This window comes from Camelina sativa, chromosome 9 (genome assembly GCF_030686135.1).
Source record: "Camelina sativa cultivar CO46 ecotype springtype chromosome 9, ASM3068613v1".
Classification (NCBI taxonomy): Eukaryota; Viridiplantae; Streptophyta; class Magnoliopsida; order Brassicales; family Brassicaceae; genus Camelina; species Camelina sativa.
In genome coordinates, this window is record NC_141888.1 from 1420032 (window position 1) to 1440584 (window position 20553).

General features: G+C 34.9%; 1 protein-coding gene, 1 long non-coding RNA gene and 2 pseudogenes across 7 annotated transcripts; 3 read left to right on the forward strand and 1 right to left on the reverse strand.

Annotated features, from left to right (window-relative positions):
* The first annotated feature begins 85 nt into the window (after positions 1-85).
* LOC104773127 (putative F-box protein At2g02030 pseudogene) lies at positions 86-6230 on the forward strand (annotated as a pseudogene).
* A 1709-nt stretch (positions 6231-7939) lies between these two features.
* Positions 7940-9479, forward strand: LOC104773128 (putative F-box protein At2g02030 pseudogene; annotated as a pseudogene).
* A 1070-nt stretch (positions 9480-10549) lies between these two features.
* On the forward strand, positions 10550-14294 carry LOC104773117 (protein indeterminate-domain 4, chloroplastic). 6 transcript variants are annotated; one of them, XM_087466773.1, is made up of 5 exons: positions 10627-10747; positions 10927-10981; positions 11191-11418; positions 11763-12159; positions 13140-14294. In XM_087466773.1, exons 3-5 carry the CDS (start codon positions 11226-11228, stop codon positions 14092-14094), a joined length of 1545 nt encoding a protein of 514 aa, XP_087322899.1. In that variant the 5' UTR covers positions 10627-10747; positions 10927-10981; positions 11191-11225; the 3' UTR covers positions 14095-14294. The 6 variants fall into 6 exon arrangements, with proteins under 6 accessions (XP_010495967.2, XP_087322899.1, XP_087322898.1 ...); XM_087466775.1 differs by lacking the exon at positions 10927-10981 and adding an exon at positions 12668-12779 and having other exon boundaries at positions 10674-10747; XM_087466776.1 differs by lacking the exons at positions 10627-10747; positions 10927-10981 and adding exons at positions 10850-10926; positions 12668-12779.
* A 4432-nt stretch (positions 14295-18726) lies between these two features.
* Positions 18727-20277, reverse strand: LOC147937575 (uncharacterized). The gene is made up of 3 exons (XR_015567221.1): positions 20151-20277; positions 19434-19616; positions 18727-18897 (listed from the first exon to the last, which is right to left on the reverse strand). It is a non-coding gene; the product is annotated as an uncharacterized LOC147937575 (long non-coding RNA).
* Between the last annotated feature and the right edge of the window lie 276 nt (positions 20278-20553).

Below are 20553 nucleotides of genomic sequence, written 5' to 3' on the forward strand. Positions count from 1 at the left end.
GCAAGACATATATATAGTATTGTTTATGAATTTGGCGTCCATTCAATTCAATTCACGAAAGTAAGAAGAATCAAACATGAAATCGATGGAGAAGACTCAAAAACTCCCTACGATCAATCAAGTTGCTTCTTCCGCAAGAAAAGGAATCAAACGAAGAAGAAGAGAGTTTGAGAAAATTCATATACCTAACGATATCGTCGAAGATATCATGATAAGGCTTCCGGTGAAATCGCTCATGAGATTCCAAGCTGTGTCAAAACACTGGAGATCTCTGATCACGTCCAAAGATTTCCGAGAAAGATACATGGATCTAGGGCAAAGCAAAGAGTGCAAACTTCTTATTGTCTCTGATTATGTTAAAGATTATGCGGCACGGGAAGCCAATTTCTCTTTAAAAACAGTTGCCTTGGGGACGACGCCAGCTTCTGTGGTAGATGAAACGGCTTTGAAATTTGAGATAGGTACATGGAAACTCTATATATCCCAGAGCTGCGATGGCCTTGTCTGCTTGTACGATATAAACATAGCAGTAAAAGTGGTGAATCCGGCCACAAAAATGTATATAGAACTTCCCTTATCGAGAATTCAACAGATTTGTATGAATAAACATGATCCGGATTCATCAGTTCAAGATCCACATCATGTTAAATATCCGGGACTGTCATTTTCTCAGTTTGGGTTTGGGAAAGATAACGTTACGGGAAAATATAAATTAGTATGGCTATATAATACTTTCCCATTTTTTACTACTACGTGTGAGGTTTTGGATTTAGAAGTTAAAAAATGGAGGTTCGTGGATACTAATAGTCTTGATCATCATAATATCATGAATAATAATCTGTCCAATGATCAGGGGCCAGTGTTTGCAAACGGATCACTCTATTGGCTCACGGCAGATGAAGATGGAGATCCAATGCGAAATACCAAAATCATAGTTTTTAATATACACACAGAGATATTTCAAGTCATCCCAATGCCACCTTTTATTACCCGTGATGCCTCTGGTGACTGTTGGAGTAAGCTTGAGTTAGCTTAAGATTTAAGAAAAGTATATTTAGGAGAAAAAGCTAAATATACATATTTGTGAGTTGTCTAATAAGTTAGTTTTCTATTTGAGAAAAGGAAATTAGCTTAAGAGTTTTTATATATAAGGAGATGCAGGGTGTTGCATAACTTATGAGTTTGAGAGATTGTAAGAGCTTTAGTTTTTGAGTAAGTTTTCTAAAGCAATAAAAGAGAGAGTCTTTTATATAAACACAATCTTCTTTAAGGCTTAGGTTTATATTTGGTATCAGAGCATAAACTTGAACCTAAGATCTATTACGGTTGTCTTTTCAATATGGGTGATATTGTTGTGTCAAAGTCCAAGGAAAGTGGTCCGTCGTCTATAAAGTGTCCGATGCTTAACGATGCAAACTACACCGTGTGGACCATGCGTATGACGATAACGCTCAAGGTCAATAAGGTGTGGGAGGCTATCGAACCAGGAACGACAGATGCTGAGCAGGATAATATGGCGAGAGCTCTTCTCTTCCAATCCATACCAGATGCTTTGATTCTCCAAGTTGGAAACCTTGATACCTCTAAAACTGTGTGGGCTGCGATCAAGGCAAGATATGTTGGCGCTGAAAGAGTTAAAGAGGCACGTTTACAAACTCTACTAGCTGATTTTGACCGACTTAAGATGAAAGATACAGACACCATTGATACTTTCAGTGGTAAACTTTCTGAATTGTCGACTAAATCTGCAGCCTTGGGAGAAAGTATTGATGAACCAAAACTGGTCAAAAAATTCCTTATGAGTCTTCCAAGACGACGTTACATACATATCATTGCTTCGCTTGAACAAGTCCTTGATCTTAATACTACAAGCTTTGAAGACATTGTGGGAAGACTGAAGGCTTATGAAGAACGAATTTGTAATGAAGAAGGGGATGAACAACCAAGTGATCAAGGAAAGCTGATGTATGCCAACATGGACATGCAGTCATATCAAGGGAATTACGAATCTGGAGGAAGAGGTAGAGGCTATGGTGGTCGTTTCTCAGGTCGAGGGAGAGGACGTGGACGTTCCTGGAATCAATCGAATGGAGGATATAGGCAAGAGAGAGACAAATCGAAGGTGATCTGTTACAGATGTGATAAACTTGGACATTATGCATCCGAATGTCCTGATCGGCTGCTTAAACTTCAAGAAACACAAGAGAATGAAGGAGATGACACTAAAGAAGCTGAAAAACTCATGTTACATGAAGTAGTATACCTTAATGAGAAAAACGTGCAGCAAAAGGACTTCGAGAAACATGATAATAATGTCTGGTATCTCGATAATGGAGCAAGTAATCACATGTCTGGGAATCTCAGTTATTTTTCGAAGCTTGACAAGACAATCACGGGTAAGGTACGGTTCGGTGATGATTCTTGCATTGATATAAAAGGGAAAGGTTCAGTTCTCTTTGTGACTAAAGATGGTGATAAGAAAGTCTTGGTTGATGTCTATTATATACCGGAGCTGAAGAGTAATATTATAAGTCTGGGGCAGGCTACAGAGTCGGGCTGTGATGTAAGAATGAAGGAGGACTATCTAACGTTGCACGATCGAAACAGTATCTTGTTGGTAAAGGCCAAAAGGTCCAAGAATCGTCTATATAAAGTACTCATGGAAGGAAGTGAGACTACGAACTGTCTGCAATTGATGGCACTTAGCGATTCAACCCGATGGCATGAAAGGTTAGGACATGTTGGTGTCGAAACCATGAAGAAAATGGTGGAGAAGGAGTTAGTCATTGGTATACCAAAAATATCAATCGAGAAGGAAACGTGTGCCTCGTGTTTGCTTGGAAAACAGACAAGACAAGCATTTCCTCAATCTACATCCTTTCGTGCATCAAGGTTACTTGAACTTATACATGGAGATTTATGCGGTCCTATTGCCCCCTCCACAGCTGCAAGAAACAAATATATCTTTGTCTTAATTGATGATCACTCTCGCTATATGTGGTCACTATTGCTGAGAGACAAAAGTGATGCTTTCGAGAAATTCAAGACATTCAAAGCACGGGTAGAACAAGAAACAGGAGCTGCTATCAAAACATTTCGAACAGATAGGGGAGGAGAGTTTACTTCACATGAATTTCAAGCCTTTTGTGATAATTATGGTATCACAAGACATTTAACTGCGCCTTATACGCCTCAACAGAACGGAGTTGTTGAACGACGCAATAGAACTCTCTTGGAGATGACTAGGAGTATACTAAAGCACATGAGGATGCCAAATTATCTTTGGGGGGAAGCAGTAAGACATTCAACTTATCTCATCAATAGAGTTGCAACAAAAACTTTGGACACAAAAACTCCATACGAAGTCTTTAAAGGAGAAAGCCTAGTGTTGATCATCTGCGAGTCTTTGGGTGTGTGTGTTATGCTAAAACAGAGGCGCCACATCTCAGAAAACTTGATGACCGATCACGAGTTCTGGTGCACCTTGGAACTGAACCAGGCTCAAAAGCCTATCGACTGTTAGATCTAACCACTAAGAGAGTAGTGGTGAGCAGAGACGTAATATTTGATGAAAGCAAAAGCTGGACTTGGAACCATGTAGAAAAGGAGACACAGGAAGATGGTGGAACGTTTACAATAAGCTTCGAGGAATTTGGTAACAATGGAGTTAGAGCTGATAATGATGAGAGAGAGAGAAACGACAGTAATGCTGGTAATGAAGAAGAATCTGATGCAGAAAAAGATGTTGATAAAGATGTTGATAGCGAAACAGAGGAAGCAGAGCCTGAAACAGAGGAAGATAATCGTCACGAACAGTCACAGCCTGCACTGTCACAGCCTCAACTGCGAACATCCTTAAGATCAAAGACAAAACCAAAGTATCTAGCTGATTACGTCCTACTTGCAGAAACTGAAGGTGAGCGTCTCTTGATGTCTATGAATGATGAACCTTGGGATTACAATGAAGCGAAAGAAGTGAAAGCATGGAGGGATGCGTGTGAGGAAGAAATCAAGTCGATTGTAAAAAATGAAACATGGAGCCTAGTTGATCTTCCTATTGGAGCTAAACCAATTGGCTTGAAGTGGGTGTTTAAAATCAAACGTAACTCTGACGGAAGCATCAACAAGTATAAAGCAAGACTTGTGGCAAAAGGTTATGTTCAGAAGTATGGTGTAGACTTTGATGAAGTATTTGCTCCGGTAGCTAGAATAGAAACAATACGTTTCATCATTGCACTAGCAGCTTCGAATGGTTGGGAGATTCATCATCTAGATGTCAAAACTGCTTTCTTACATGGCGAGTTGAAAGAAGCTGTTTATGTTACTCAACCGGAGGGATATGTGACCAAAGGGTATGAAGAAAAGGTGTATAAACTGAACAAGGCACTTTATGGGTTGAGACAAGCGCCCAGAGCATGGAACCACAAACTAAATCAAATTCTTACTGAATTAGATTTTGTTAAGTGCTCTAAGGAACCTTCGCTGTACCGGAAAAGAGATAGAGAACACAAGCATCTTCTTGTTGTGGTGGTCTATGTGGATGATCTGCTTGTTACGGGTGACAGCTTAAACATGATACATGAGTTCAAGAAAGGAATGGCATCTAAATTCGAGATGAGTGATCTCGGAAAACTGTCGTACTACCTGGGTATTGAAGTTTTACAACACGAAGGAGGCATTATCTTGAGTCAAGAAAGGTACGCGACCAAAATCTTGAAAGAAGCCAGGATGGATGAATGCAATTCAGTCTATATACCAATGGATGCTGGTCTAAAACTCTCTAAGGCACTTAAAGAGCGAAGCATTGATGAAAAGGCGTACAGAAGAAGCATTGGTTGTCTCCGTTACCTGCTTCACACGAGGCCTGATCTCTCGTATTGTGTAGGGGTACTCAGCAGATATATGCACGAACCAAAAGAATCACATGGTGCAGCTTTGAAGCAAGTCATTAGATATTTGCGAGGTACCTCTTCACTTGGTCTCACTTATACACGTGAGAGCAAGACATGTTTACTTGGCTATAGTGATAGCAGCCTCAATGTGGATGAAGATGATGGTAGGAGTACAACGGGTCATATGTTCTATTTTGGCAATAGTCCTATCACTTGGTGTACTCAAAAACAAGATACGGTGGCAATGTCTTCTTGTGAAGCTGAATTCATGGCGGCCACCGAAGCGGCAAAACAAGCAATATGGCTTTAAGACTTACTTAGTGAAGTTACAGGATCTCCTAGTATGACGGTAACGCTTCTCATGGATAACAACTCAGCCATAGCTCTCACTAAGAATCCAGTGTTTCACGGAAGGAGCAAACACATACATAGAAGGTACCATTTTATAAGAGAATGTGTTGAGAATGAACAAATTGAAGTGGTACATGTTCCCGGAAAGGAGCAAAAGGCGGATATACTCACAAAGGCGCTTGGAAGAATTAAGTTCAAGGAGATGAGAGATCTCATTGGTGTTCAAGACTTGAAGGAGAGTGACTTCAAGCTTAAGGGGGAGAATGTTGGAGTAAGCTTGAGTTAGCTTAAGATTTAAGAAAAGTATATTTAGGAGAAAAAGCTAAATATACATATTTGTGAGTTGTCTAATAAGTTAGTTTTCTATTTGAGAAAAGGAAATTAGCTTAAGAGTTTTTATATATAAGGAGATGCAGGGTGTTGCATAACTTATGAGTTTGAGAGATTGTAAGAGCTTTAGTTTTTGAGTAAGTTTTCTAAAGCAATAAAAGAGAGAGTCTTTTATATAAACACAATCTTCTTTAAAGCTTAGGTTTATAGTGACTACATTGGTTTATGCAATCTCCATGGTCGTCTCTGCATCTCTGAGGTTGAGTGGGAGAAGCAAGACTTTTACACATGGAAGCGTAATAAGCAAGACTTTTGGTGGAGGGTTAAAGATAACACATGGGAGAAGATCTTCTCGGTTCACTTGCCTTCCACTTACACTTTGTTTGGTTCTAACTATGTGTACCTTGTCACACCTTTGGCCATTTGTAGGGACACAAACAAGGTCATCCTCGCAGTTAGCGGTAATGATAACCTCGTTGCTCTCGATCTTGATCCTCAATCTACAGGATATCAATTATATTTGTCTTGTTACAAGGGCTTAGCTATTCCTTATTCTCCAAGTTTATCTCTTCATTCTATTGAAAAAGAGACTAAAACAAAACTAAATACAAAGAAAGTGTAAGGTTATTATTATGTGAAAAATTATTGGATTCCTTATTCACCTTTTCTAATTAACCAATCAAAATACATCAATATGCATATCATATCGTATTTAAAAATTATATCAAAATTTAAAAAAAAAAAAAAAAACAAAATAAGTTACGAAAACAAATAGATTTAAACAGAATTATATGTTGACCTAATTGCTGAAATAAGGAAGTGGTTTAGAAGGAGAACGCAAGACATATATTGTTTATGAATTCGGCGGCCATTCAATTCAATTCACGAAAGTAAGAAGAATCAAACATGAAATCGATGGAGGAGACTCAAAAACCCCCTACGATCAATCAAGTTGCTTCTTCCGCAAGAAAAGTGTTGGACATAATTTTATCATCATAAATAAATAAATCTATCTTAACATTTTTTAAGTACATTTTTGTGTATCCTCTCTTATCTTTGTATCCAAACAAGTCTCAATTAAATTCTCTATAATCCTTACAACCAAACACAATCATTTCTTTATTTGATAATATTAATTACCTAAAATCTATCTACCTAATTTAAAGCAATATGTTATATTAAAATAGAATTTTCCTTTCACTTTTATTTAATCTTATATTTAATTATTTAAATTACAATTTAATACATAAAGTTAATTAAATTTTAGATTTTTTTCACCCTATGATGTGATTTGAATTTTTAACGGATATATAATTTAAAAATTGTTTTAGGATTTGTAACCAAACAAGTATTTACATATATATATATATATTATTTTACATTTGAGTTATTTTAATATATAATGAATATTTACAATTAAAAGTTAAAATAACACGCAATGAAATTATATTGTGCGAATAATTTAGATCAATATGAATATAAATTTAATTATCATTAATTTGGTGTTATACAGATAATTTATCATTTCATTATTTTGCTAACATTATCAATATTAGAATATTAGATATATTAAATTGAGTAATTTATGATAATGTAGAGAATAAATTATTTTACGGTAAACTGTGGGTTAAATCCTATAATTAACAGCCAAATACAATTATATAATCTTACACTAAACAAAACTAACACATAAATATAACTTAAATTTTGATCTATTTGTTATAAATATTTGAATTAATTTATTTAGAATGCACGGGTTATTGATTTATAAAACAAACAAAAAAAACAAAAGATTTGGACCCGTGGTGTACTACGGGTAAATCCTAGTATAATTTATTTAGTCAATGCATATTTTGCTGGATAAAGTCAGCATAAATAAGAGTTTATCTTATAAAAGGAAAATCTTCTTGATTAGTTCAAGGAACCGAGAATCTCGTGACTCACTCTGTCAATAGACCAAGAATCTCGCGACTTACTCTGTGAAGAGACCAAAAATCTCGTGACTGACTCTGTCACGAGACCAAGAATCTCGCGACTAACTTCGTCGATGAACCGAGAATCTCGTGGCTCACTCTGTCAAGAGACCAAGAATCTCGTGACTAACTCTGTCACGAGACCAAGAATCTCGCGACTAACTTCGTCGATGGACCGAGAATCTCGTGACTCACTCTGTCAAGAGACCAAGAATCTCGTGACTGACTATGTCACGAGACCAAGAATCTCATGACTGACTCTGTCACGAGACCAAGAATCTCGCGACTGACTTCGTCGATGGACCGAAAGTCACGCGACTAGATCTGTTAAAGGACCAAGAGTCTAGCGACCGACTTTACTAATGGGCCAAAAGTCCCGCGACCAACCCTATCATGCATAGAGTCGGCAACCCCAAGACAAGTCCTAAGGGATTAGGGTAAAGAAATCTCTATATAAGGAGAGCGGCCTCTACGAGAGACATCATCGAGAGAAAAGCAAGAGACCTAAAACACAAGACACACGACTCAACTCTAGAACGCATCTAGGGTTTATAGATTGATTCGCTGTGCCTTGAATTCTTGTACTTGAGCTCGAGACTTTGATCAATAAAAACAACTATTCAACATTTGTTTCTTGTTTTCCGTAGTCTTTAAACGAATCGATTAATTTTGCCCAAACAAAAAGGAATCAAACGAAGAAGAAGAGAGTTTGAGAAAATTCATATACCTAACGATATCGTCGAAGATATCATGATAAGGCTTCCCGTGAAATCGCTCATGAGATTCCAAGCTGTGTCAAAACACTGGAGATCTCTGATCACGTCCAAAAATTTCAGAGAAAGATACATGGAACTAGGGCAAAGCAAAGATTCTTATTGTCTCTAATTATGTTAAAGATTATGCGGCACGGGAAGCTAATTTCTCTTTAAAAACAGTTGCCTTGGGGACGACGCCAGCTTCTGTGGTAGATGAAAAGGCTTTGAAACTCGAATTATGTGATTATACACTCCGTATTTCCGAGAGCTGCGATGGCCTTGTCTGCTTGTACGAGAGAAACATAGCAGTAAAAGTGGTGAATCCGGCCACAAAAATGTATATAGAACTTCCCTTATCGAGGATTCAACAGATTTGTATGAATAAACATGATCCGGATTCATCAGTTCAGGATCCACATCATGTTAAATATCCAGGACTGTCATTTTCTCAGTTTGGGTTTGGGAAAGACAACTTTACGGGAAGATATAAACTAGTATGGCTATATAATACTTTCCCGTTTTTTACTACTACGTGTGAGGTTTTGGATTTAGAAGTAAAAAAATGGAGGTTCGTGGATACTATTAGTCTTGATCATCATAATATCATGAATCATAATCTGTCCAATGATCAGAGGCCAGTGTTTGCAAACGGATCAGTCTACTGGTTCACGGGAGATGAAGATGGAGATCCAACAGAAAATACTAAACTCATAGTTTTTGATATTCACACAGAGATGTTTCAAGTTATCCCAACCCCACGTTTTATTACCGATAACGCTCGTGGTGACTATATTGGTTTATGCAATCTCCATGGTCGTCTCTGCATCTCTGAGTTGAAGAGTGGTAAGTATGATGAGAAGCAAGAGTTTTGGTGGACGGTTGATGAGAAACAAGACTTTTGGTGGAGGGTTAAAGATAACACATGGGAGAAGATATTCTCCGTTCACTTGCCTTCCACTTACACTTTGTTTGGTATTAATTTTGGGGAACTTCTCACACCTCTGGCCATTTGTAGGGACACCAATAAGGTCATCCTCTCACTTCGCGGTGAAGATAACCTCGTTGCTCTCGATCTTAATCCTCACTCTACAGGTTATCATTTATATTTGTCTTGTTACAAGGGCTTAGCTATTCCTTACTTTCCAAGTTTATCTCTTCATTCTATTGCAAAAGTCTAAAAGAGACTTCGCTTGTCACTTGTTGGACTAATCCGATAACGATGTGTACCAATTCTCGGAATGGCAGAAACAGAGTTGTTATTGAGTCTCTTGATCTTGGTGTGACGATTCTAAATTTATTTCATTATTTGGTTCATCTAGCTCGATTTCTTGTAGGTTTAATTTTCTAGTGGGCTGGCCCAGAAAACAAGTGGATCTTAGTCTGTTTGGTGTTATAATATCTTTAATTTGTTCACTTGCAACAAAATGAAAAGAATTCTAAAGAGATTCCTCATATATATTGGCTCTTTTGTGCGTGTGTGTGCAATTGCACATTACAATTTGAAAAACATATTACAACCCAAAATCAGATCAGGGGGATGCTTAGCTACTTCAGCTTTGTTGAATGGCCCTGTCCAAAGACCCATTGCAGTTGGTGCGATCTAATTATAAGCACCTATTCGTTTAAAGTAAACACAAAAAAAAACAATGTTAAGCACCGGCCACCGGAGACGAAGTCGCCTGATACTTAATAATATGTTATGGTCTGTAATTATTCTAAACAGAAGTTAATATATATATATATATATATATATATACATCAATAAATAATTTATACAATTTATATTTCATAATCAGTTGAAAAGCTCTTAAAGAGATATTGGAATTATTGGTTTGAATCTCTTTAGTTAGTATCTGGCAAGCAGCTAGCAACTTATTTTAAGGTTTGGTTCAAATGTTTTGCATTGGATTTTTCTAAGGTTAAACAATTGAAGGATATTGAACCAAAATTATACAAATTCAAATGTTTTTCATACAAGAATCTAACAAATTTTTAAAAAGGTCTATATGATAGATGTATCATGTATACTATTATATAATTAACGATTTTATTAGATAAATAAATAAAAAAGTTAGTACAACAAAACCTAATCAAAGTTAAATGAAGAGAAAACGAGGGTTTTGTCTTAAAGCTCACCAGAAAGATACGAATGAGAAAAAAGGTGGTACCCACAGCACACCCCCGCATGTGGACACATTTCACCGTTTTAACAGTGACACCCAAACCGTAACCATCTTTCTTAATTGTTGTGTAAAATTTTTAATTTTATAAGAAAAGTAGCTTTTTAATTATATAAAAGATAAAACAAAATGACAGACACAGAGAGAAAGAGGGGACCTTATAGACATACTTTTCAAGATCATATATGGCTTATTTAAAAAAGGAAGAAGAACACAAAACAGCAGAGAGAGAAAGAGCGAGAGAGAGAGAGAGATAGGGCTTTGAGGTTTGTGTTTGTATTATACTACATATGTATATAGGAATAGTGTCTTCTTCTTCATCATCTTCTATATCATCATCATGCATCATCTTCTTCTTGGTTCTTTTCTCTAGCTTCGATTTATAGCTTTTTAATTTGACTACTACTTTTTTTTCTTCTTCTTGGTTTCTTTCTCTTGATCTCAGGTACACACAAAAAAAGTTAAACCAAACTCTTCTTCTTTACAAACTAAAAACAAAAGTATAAACTCTTAATTTGTTTTTCTTTGTTTATATATGTCTTCTAGTGAATTGTTTTTATAAAAAAATTTCTTCATGTCGTCAATCTCTATGGATTCTTCCTGTTCTTATAATTCCTCCCTTCGTTTTCTTCTGAAATTATAATTTGATATCTTTCACTATCTGTTTTTTTTAATTAATAACTCTTTTTGTCTTATGGATTATTTGTAGATTATTCTTTTCCACGCAAAGAAGAAGATCTAAAGATGTCGTCATCATCATATAACACTAGCGTTATTCCTTCATCATCATCCTCTGCTCAGCCGTTCTTCATCACCAGCTCAGGCGCCGGAGATAACGACTTCAACCGGAAAGATACTTTTATGTCGTCAATGATTCAACAACCTAACTCCTCAGCTCCACCACCCAAGAAACGAAGAAACCAACCCGGAAACCCAAGCAAGTACCTCCTCTTACATATAATTCTTTATATATATTTATCCCTAATATATAAGAATCACACTATAAGCTTTAAGATAAAACATAACAAAACAAAACAAAACAAGAACCCTAATCTAATGTTATTTTTCTTTGTAAATATAGTATCAAAATTTTATTTACATCCACAGACCATTAGATCATATGTATACGTATATATGTGATTTTTTTCTTTCTTTCTATATGTACATGTAATTGTAATCGTGTATATAATCATTTTTTCGATTTAGGCATCACCGATAACATTTTGGGTCGTCTGATTGGTGAATAAATTTTATTCAATTAAGTTTTAATAATTGAAACAGATCCTGATGCGGAAGTGGTAGCATTATCTCCGAAGACACTAATGGCTACAAACAGATTCATATGCGATGTATGCAACAAAGGGTTTCAAAGAGAACAAAATCTACAGCTTCACCGAAGAGGACACAATCTCCCATGGAAGCTGAAACAGAAGTCAACCAAAGAAGTGAAGAGGAAAGTATATCTTTGTCCGGAGCCCACGTGCGTTCACCATGACCCGTCACGTGCTCTCGGAGACCTCACCGGAATCAAGAAGCATTATTACCGTAAACATGGCGAAAAGAAGTGGAAATGCGAGAAATGTTCTAAGCGTTACGCTGTTCAATCGGATTGGAAGGCTCACTCTAAGACTTGTGGTACTAAAGAGTATCGATGTGATTGTGGTACCATCTTCTCTAGGTAACTAATCTCTATCCATTTCATTAAATTAATTTGTTCGTATTTGGTTTAAGTGATGAAACGTATAATAAATGTGTCAGTATGTGTGGTATCTAGATATACGTACCCTCTTATCTTGGTAAAGTATAAAAATGGACCATCTTTATTTTGTATTATATTGAAAAACTATTTTAAGTAAAAGCTGAATTCAACACTGCATGTAAAACTTAGCTTATTTACTAATTTACATGAAAAATACCAAATATATATAATCATCTGTGACTGAAAGTTTGTATTTTTGGCCACGATATTTAAACCTCGAGTACACCGCCTATAAAAATGTATATAGTGATCACTATGTACATAGGATCTATCAATGTATTTGTTTGGTTGTTGATGAGTAGTGAATAGAGAAAGACAGTGAATAGAAAGTAAGAAAATTTTAAAAGATGCTAAATTTGGTCACATGTATGAGTTGGATTTTGTTTTTCTATTTTCCACTTTTGTTTTCTTCTTCTTCACTTTGCAGGTTCCCCTTTTTACGAAACTCCTCTCCAATTTGTGGACCCTTTCTTATCTCTTTCTCTCTCTAGACATACATATGCATGCATACATCATATAGATACACACAAAAAAATTTGGTAAGAGTGCGTTACTTAAATTTATTACAGTGTTCTGGTGACATGACTTAATTGCTCTTCTAGGGTTTCTTTCTTTATTTTCATGGTTTGAGTAACATACGTTGTTGCAGAATGTGACTGACTTGTATTAACATTCCTGGGTTTTGCATTAAATGAAGAAGGTCTTTCACTAAATTAGCAATTGACTCGACCTCTATATTCTTCTATCATTCTCTCCTATATATGGTAGCCACAATAACTATAGCATTTATTAATTATGACTCACGGAATTATAGTTTTTCTTTTTCATAAAGTATATGAATTATATAATAACTTAAATATCAACCGTTGTCTTATTTACATTTTCTTTCTTTCTTGTAGACGTGATAGTTACATCACGCATAGGGCTTTCTGCGATGCATTGATACAAGAGACTGCAAGAAATCCTGCCGTGAGCTTTACGTCAATGGCAGCTGCTAGTAGCGGTGCTGGCTCTGGTGGAATTTATGGGAGACTTGGTGGTGCCAGCGCTCTCTCGCACCATCATATGAGTGGTCATCCAAGTTCTGGATTTTCCCCTCTCGCAGGTTACAATCTGAACATTGCATCTTCTGAAAATAGGAGAGACTTTGTTCCGCAATCATCAAACCCTAACTTCCTACTCCAATGCTCGTCGAGCCAAGGAATGTTAACTACGACACCAAACAACAATGATCAGAGTTTCATGAACCAGCACGGTCTGATACAGTTTGATCCGGTCGACAACATCAACCTCAAGAGTAGCAGTACCAACAACAGCTTCTTCAACCTCGGATTCTTTCAAGAAAACACCAAGAACTCGGAGACTAGTCTTCCTTCTCTCTATAGCACCGACGTTCTTGTTCAACACCGTGAAGAAAATTTGAACGCGGGTTCTAACGTGTCAGCCACGGCACTTCTTCAGAAAGCCACACAAATGGGTTCAGTCACAAGCAACGATTCTGCTTTGTTCAGAGGCTTAGCATCTTCGTCTAATCCATCAAGTGTAATCGGTAACCACTTTGGTGGAGGACAAATTCTGGAGAATGATAACGGAAACCTTCAAGGTCTTATGAACTCATTGGCGGCCGTTAATGGCGGCAGCGGTGGATCCGGTGGCAATATCTTCGACGTCCATTTTGGAAACAATGGAAATATGAGCGGCTCGGATAAGTTAACGTTAGATTTTCTTGGAGTTGGAGGAATGGTGAGAAATGTGAATCGCGGCGGCGGTGGTGGTGGTAGTAGTCGTGGCGGAGTGTCTTTGGATGGTGAAGCGAAGTTTCCCGAGCAAAATCATCCATTTGGAAGAGGTTGATAATATCTTATTATATGATAATAACTTAATTAGGTGATAATTTTGGTATCTTTGTTGTTGTCTTCATAATCAATATATGATACAGTATATCTTTTGTGAGCTTTTTAGGTTTGGGTTTGGTTTTAGAGTCTGTCTTTTATATAATAAAAAGAATTAATGTAAGTTTGTTATTTTATTAACTTACTAAAGTCCACTATGAATTTATGGGGTGTTGTTCGTAATCTGAACGGAGAGAACGGATTAGACAAAATGGTTAAAGAATGAAATGCGGTTGAATTTCATAAATACAAAATGGTAGAAACTTGGGATCGCATCATCACACTTCTCAGTTAAGAAGAAAAATAGACACCATTCTGACCATATACATTACGATTTAATGAGAGCAAAATCTTCACTAAACTTCAAAAAAACAATATATGCTGTGTTTTCAAAAGACCTACTCTTCTACGGGATGTTACAAAATGATTTGAGCTTCAATCCATGTTTTGCTAGTTTCACTAGAATCATAACTTTCATATTTCTAGTGTAGTTCCTATAACTACCTGAAATTTTTTCCCCTTTCTAACTTTCCCAATACTATAAAATCTAAAGGAGTGTCTCTGCCTCTTGGTCTGATCCGTCGTGCTTCGGTTGATACTTGACACTGAAATATGAAATCCATGTTCTCATACAGTGACGAAACTAGAAACTATTTCTATATGGCTCAAAAATAAAATTTACTATAACATGCTTCCTTTTAGTCTATGACATATAATCTACACATAATATCATGAGGGTCAATCAGGAGATCAATCGTGATTAATCGTCACCCGCTCTGCCACAAGCGAGACACAAGAGATCTCCCGCTCAAGTGGTACCATACATGATGTCCGGTCTGAATTCAATTTTTTTTTAAATGTACATATTTTCTGCCTACATATATAAAGGAAAATTAGGCATGTCAATTAGGCCAAAGCTTGCGGGCTGGCCCGGCTCGGCCCGGCCCTGGAAAACATTGGGCTTGGACTTAAATATATATGTCCTGATAAAATCGGGTCTTCTGGGCTCTGCCCGTTTGGGCTATAGAGTTTTTCGAGCTTAGTCCGACCGGGTTCGGGCCAGCCTAAAAAACCTTTTAACAAATATATTTGTACTTTTATGTTTATGTTAACATTTTTGTTTGATTGCAATATTTGATTAATGATTTATTGTAAATAAAGTTTTAAACTCTAATCATTGTTTTCATATTTACTTAATAACCTTTAATACTTTTAAATTTTTTATCTATGATATTTTATATGAATTATATATTGTTTTATTTGGTTAAAGTATTAAAATTTTATTTAGTTTTAAAATTTTTTTTGTAAATTAAGTTGGTTGTAGTAAATATAGATGAGTTATTAAAATTTTGATTGATTTGTTTTATAGTGCACCTTTAAACACTGCTTTTTAAGGCTTATAATTTTGAATTTTTTTATCTCTAACATAAGCCCGGAAAAACCCGAAAAGCTTGTAGTCCTGTTAGGACCGGGCTCAGATTTTGAAATATAGGTTCGGAAATATTTCAGGACGGACCAGACCGAGCTCAAACATATGCGGGCTTTACGGGTTTCAGGCCGGACCGGGCAAGACCGGCTCGATTGACTTAAAACACCCACTTGAATAATTTTTTATTCGGGGGACAGGCAATTATCTTAATTAAAAAGTATATAAATGCATAGGTACCATGTTGAATACTACTAAATTTAATTCATAAACTAAATTACACATCCCACGTTGCACATGCGAATATACATATGAGCATATTTGAAGACAATAATAAGCCAATCGTATCGGGTATATTCCAATACGAAGCATAGTCCAAACAGAAGCATCCAACGCCTTTATATTATTCAATATCATATCGCAATTAAATATCCAAACTATATACTATATAATAACTAAATAACTATATATTCAATATATTAGATTTACAAATATTAACAGATTGTTATTTAAGCTATACAGCTATTGTCAAAATCAAAGAAATAATTATGTTTGCATATTAACAAGGTGAAGCAAATTAAATATAAAGGAATTGATTTTTCCTTATTGATATTTTAATATGTTGACTAGATCATCCCTACTGATCCTCTTACATAACTAGATAAAGACCCGTCCGATATGTTGGTTTAAAGTTTTATAAATAACGTTATTTATAAGTTTTATTTTTGTTATAATATACTGATTTATATTCATTTACAATTCTTTTATGTATGTTACCATTAAAAGCGTATTTTTTACACCTAAATATATTGTATGTTATAAATATATTTTTTACCACCACCTAGAAAATGTCTGTATTAAGTCAAGTATTATATGTCTTTTTATTTTTACTTTTGCATAGTTTTTTTAATTACTAAAATTATTGACTCAAAAAACATTTCGAATAAAAAAATATATTACATAGTATACTAATCAATGATGTAACATCACAATAGTGTATGACCAGCCATGGAGAGAACCTCGGCTCCGCCCTCCTCCCTTATGGAGAGAATCTTGGGTCCAACCTCCTCCACCATGGAGAGAACATTGGCTCCACCTTCCTCTCTTGGGGAAATAAGTTTGCGTCCAACCTCCTCCACCTTCCTCCCTTGGGAAGATAACTTTGCGTCCAACCTCCTCCACCATAGAGAGAATCTCGGCTCTGCCCTCCTCATGCGTAGAGAGAACATTTTTTTACACCTAAATATACTGTATGTTATAAATATATTTTTTACCACCACATAGAAAATGTAAGTATTAAGCCAAGTATTATATGTCTTTTTTACTTTCACTTTTGCATAGTTTTTTTAATTACTAAAATGATTGACTCAAAAAACATTTTGAATAAAAAAATATATAACATAGTATACTAATTAATGATGTAACATCACAATAGTGTATAACCAATCATGGAGAGAACCTCGGCTTCGCCCTCCTCCCTTATGGAGATAACCTTGGGACCAACCTCCTCCACCATAGAAAGAACCTTGGCTCCACCTTCCTTCCTTGGAGAAATAAATTTGCGTCTAACCTCCTCCACCTTCCTCTCTTGGGAAGATAACCTTGCGTCCAACCTCCTCCACCATATAGAGAATCTTGGCTCTGCCCTCATCATGTATAGAGAGAACATGTTCACGTCTTTTAGCTATCTCAAAATAGCTTGCTCCGACAACCAATGAAACCAAATACCCTTTTCTAAGGTCATAAAATCTTTTGATAGTAACTAATGTTAAATTTTTCAATGTATTCGTGGAAGTGTCTTTGACACTCCATGATGTAGCATTTGTCTCTGGAACGCTCTGACTGCCACCTTTCTTAGTGAGCCCCATGTCCACTCCCAGTCCATAGGCCCACCTTCCTCAGTGGACCCTACGTCTACTTCTGGCCCATCCATATCCGACGGCCAGTTTGTTACGTTCAGGAGGCTTTAAATACTTACCCCTATAAATCACCATATGATCTTTTCCTATATTTTTTCCTCAGTTGCACAGTTCCGACAATCAATTCCTGAAAGGTTCCTAAAACTACTACAGCTCAAGCACGCTTAACTCTGGAGTTCTCTCAGGACCCTTGATCGAAAAGATAAGTGCACTTTGATGACATAGGTGGCCAAATCAATTCTTTTAAACCTATCCACAAACCAGGGTGTCAAAGTCTCCGAATTCTTATGGATCTATCAACAACAATTTATGTTTTTCCAATCTATCTATTTATGTTTGTTGTAAGCTTGTGTTTGATTAGCCTATTTTATCTAACCATTAGGTTGATGAGCTTCTACTCTTTATCTCCCTTGGAGATTGAATGAATGGTAACAGTTATGGTTGCACAAAAAAGGTCTATGACCAACCAATCAAGGTTGAAGAAATAGAAGAAAATTAACTTGACAAAATAAAGAAATAATAGAAAATTATAAACATGATAATATATGAATTCCAAATAATTCAAAGGTGAAAAGATAAATTAAATAAAACAATCTAAAAATACTACATTAAATTTTAAAATACAGTATTCGAAAAAAAAAACGCATATATTAATCTTTTTTTTGGGTCAATATATTAATCTTACCTATTACAAACTGAAAAAGGAGAAAGTAGAGAAAATTTTGATTTTGAAAATATGAAAAAATTACCTTTCCATTAAAAAAGTTTTACCAATAGAACAAAGTTGAAAGCAATATTTTTGAATAAATTATTTTGTTAGATAAAAAGTATGAGACAATCTATGTTTATATAGAAATGAGTATTTACAAAATTTAGAATTAATAATTAACTTTATATTTTCCTTAATCTCATTTCTATTTTTTTTTTGTTGAATTAATAACTTAAGATCAAAAAATAAGTAAATAATGTTATAATTTCGAATTTTATGAAATATATATAGATATAATCTCCTTATAATTATTTTTAAAAAACTTTTAATTTTTTGATAATTATCTTTTCACATTATTAATATTGTTTAAAACAAAATATTTTGTTTTTGTTGTAATCTCAAATCCCTCCTATTAGATATTAATTTTCATACATGTCAAAATCTTATATTGATATAAACTTGTACATGTCAAAATCTTGTTAATAGCTAATTTTCAAAATCCAACTTTATATAATAAGATTTTGTGGCTTATATTGCATATTAGTAGATAGAACCCTTTTATTTATTAAATATTTAATTAAATATAATACATATGTTAATATAATTTATAGAGTATCATAAGGAAAATAAGAACCTGAGCTCAAAGCAATTGGTATCTATATATATAAAGTTAACTTTGCTCACTTCTCCTTCCTCCACATCAGCTTCCACCTAATCATTTTTTCATAAAAAATATTATTTTTAATATTCATTTATTGCATATTTATTATTTATAATTGATAATAGTAAAAAATAAATAAAAAATTAACTAAAATTAATTAAATCACATCATTACTTATTAATGTGATTCATAGAAAAAAATGCCAAATTTATTTACTAATTATATATGGTTGACGGATTAAAAAAACTGAAAAAGTTAACGGCGACGGCGGGTTTGAGAGAGGCTCAAAAGGAAGAATGGTACATATTAGAGTTTGAGAGAGGCTTAAAAACTTTTATTTGTATTTGGTGTCTTTTTTGGGCCACTTTTGGGCCTTGACTATTGGTGTAGAAAAAGGCTTCAGCTTTACGTCTACTAAATAAAGTGGAATCTTCAAAGTCAAACAGTGTCGGATTTGCTTTTGGCATGGCATGATGACATGTATAATATGTGTGATGTGTAATAACTAAACAGGATGACATGTTTTTGGCATGGCACGATTTGTTTTTGGCATGGCATGATGACATATGTAATAACTAGACCCCACCTTTAAGCTTTTTTGGTTTGGTGGAAGAGGGAACTGATTTCGGAGGACTCGCTGTGAACACCGGTAAATAATTGTAGGCACCTAAAAAAAGAAGACGAAAATGTTCCCAGCGAAAATAATAGGGTAATCTACATATATAAAGTTAACTTTGCTCACTTCTCCTTCCTCCACATTAGCTTCCACCTAATCATTTTTTTTTTGCGTAAAAAATATTATTTTAAATATTCATTCATTGCATATTTATTATTTATTATTAATAATAAAAATAAATTAAAAAAAATTAACTAAAATTAATTCACATCATTACTTATTGATGTGATTCATAGAAAAAATGCCAAATTTATTTACTAATCATATTGGGTTGACGGATTGAAAAAACTGAAAAAGTTAACGGCGGCGGCGGGTTTATCTATCCAAAAAGAAGAATGGTACATATTAGGGTTTGAGGGAAGCTTAAAAACTTTTATTTGTACTTGATGTCTTTTCTGGGCCACTTTTGGGCCTTGACTATTGGTGTAGAAAAAGACTTCAGCTTTACATCTACTAAATAAAGTGGAATCTTCAAAGTCAAACAGTGCCGGATTTTTTTTGGCATGACATGATGACATTTATAATAACATGTGTAATGTATAATAACTACACAGGATGATATGTTTTTTGCATAGCATGAATTATTTTTGGCATGGCATGATGACATGTGTAATAACTAGACCCCACCTTTAAGCTTTTTTGCTTGTTGGAAGAGGGAACTAATTTCGGAGGACTCGCTGGGAACATCGGTAAATAATTGTAGGCACCTAAAAAAAGGAGACGAAAATGTTCCCAGCGAAAATAATAAGGTAATCTATATATATAAAGTTAACTTTGCTCACTTCTCCTTTCTCCACATCAGCTTCCACCTAATCATTTTTTTGCATAAAAAATATTATTTTTAATATTCATTCATTGCATATTTACTATTTATAATTAATAATAGTAAAAAAATAAATAAAAAATGAATTAACTAAAATTAATTAAATTTAAAATAGTTTAAATAATAATATAATATTTTAGTAAATAATAAAATTAATAATTATCTAAAAATGAATTAAGTAAAATAAATGAAAATTTTAAAATATTA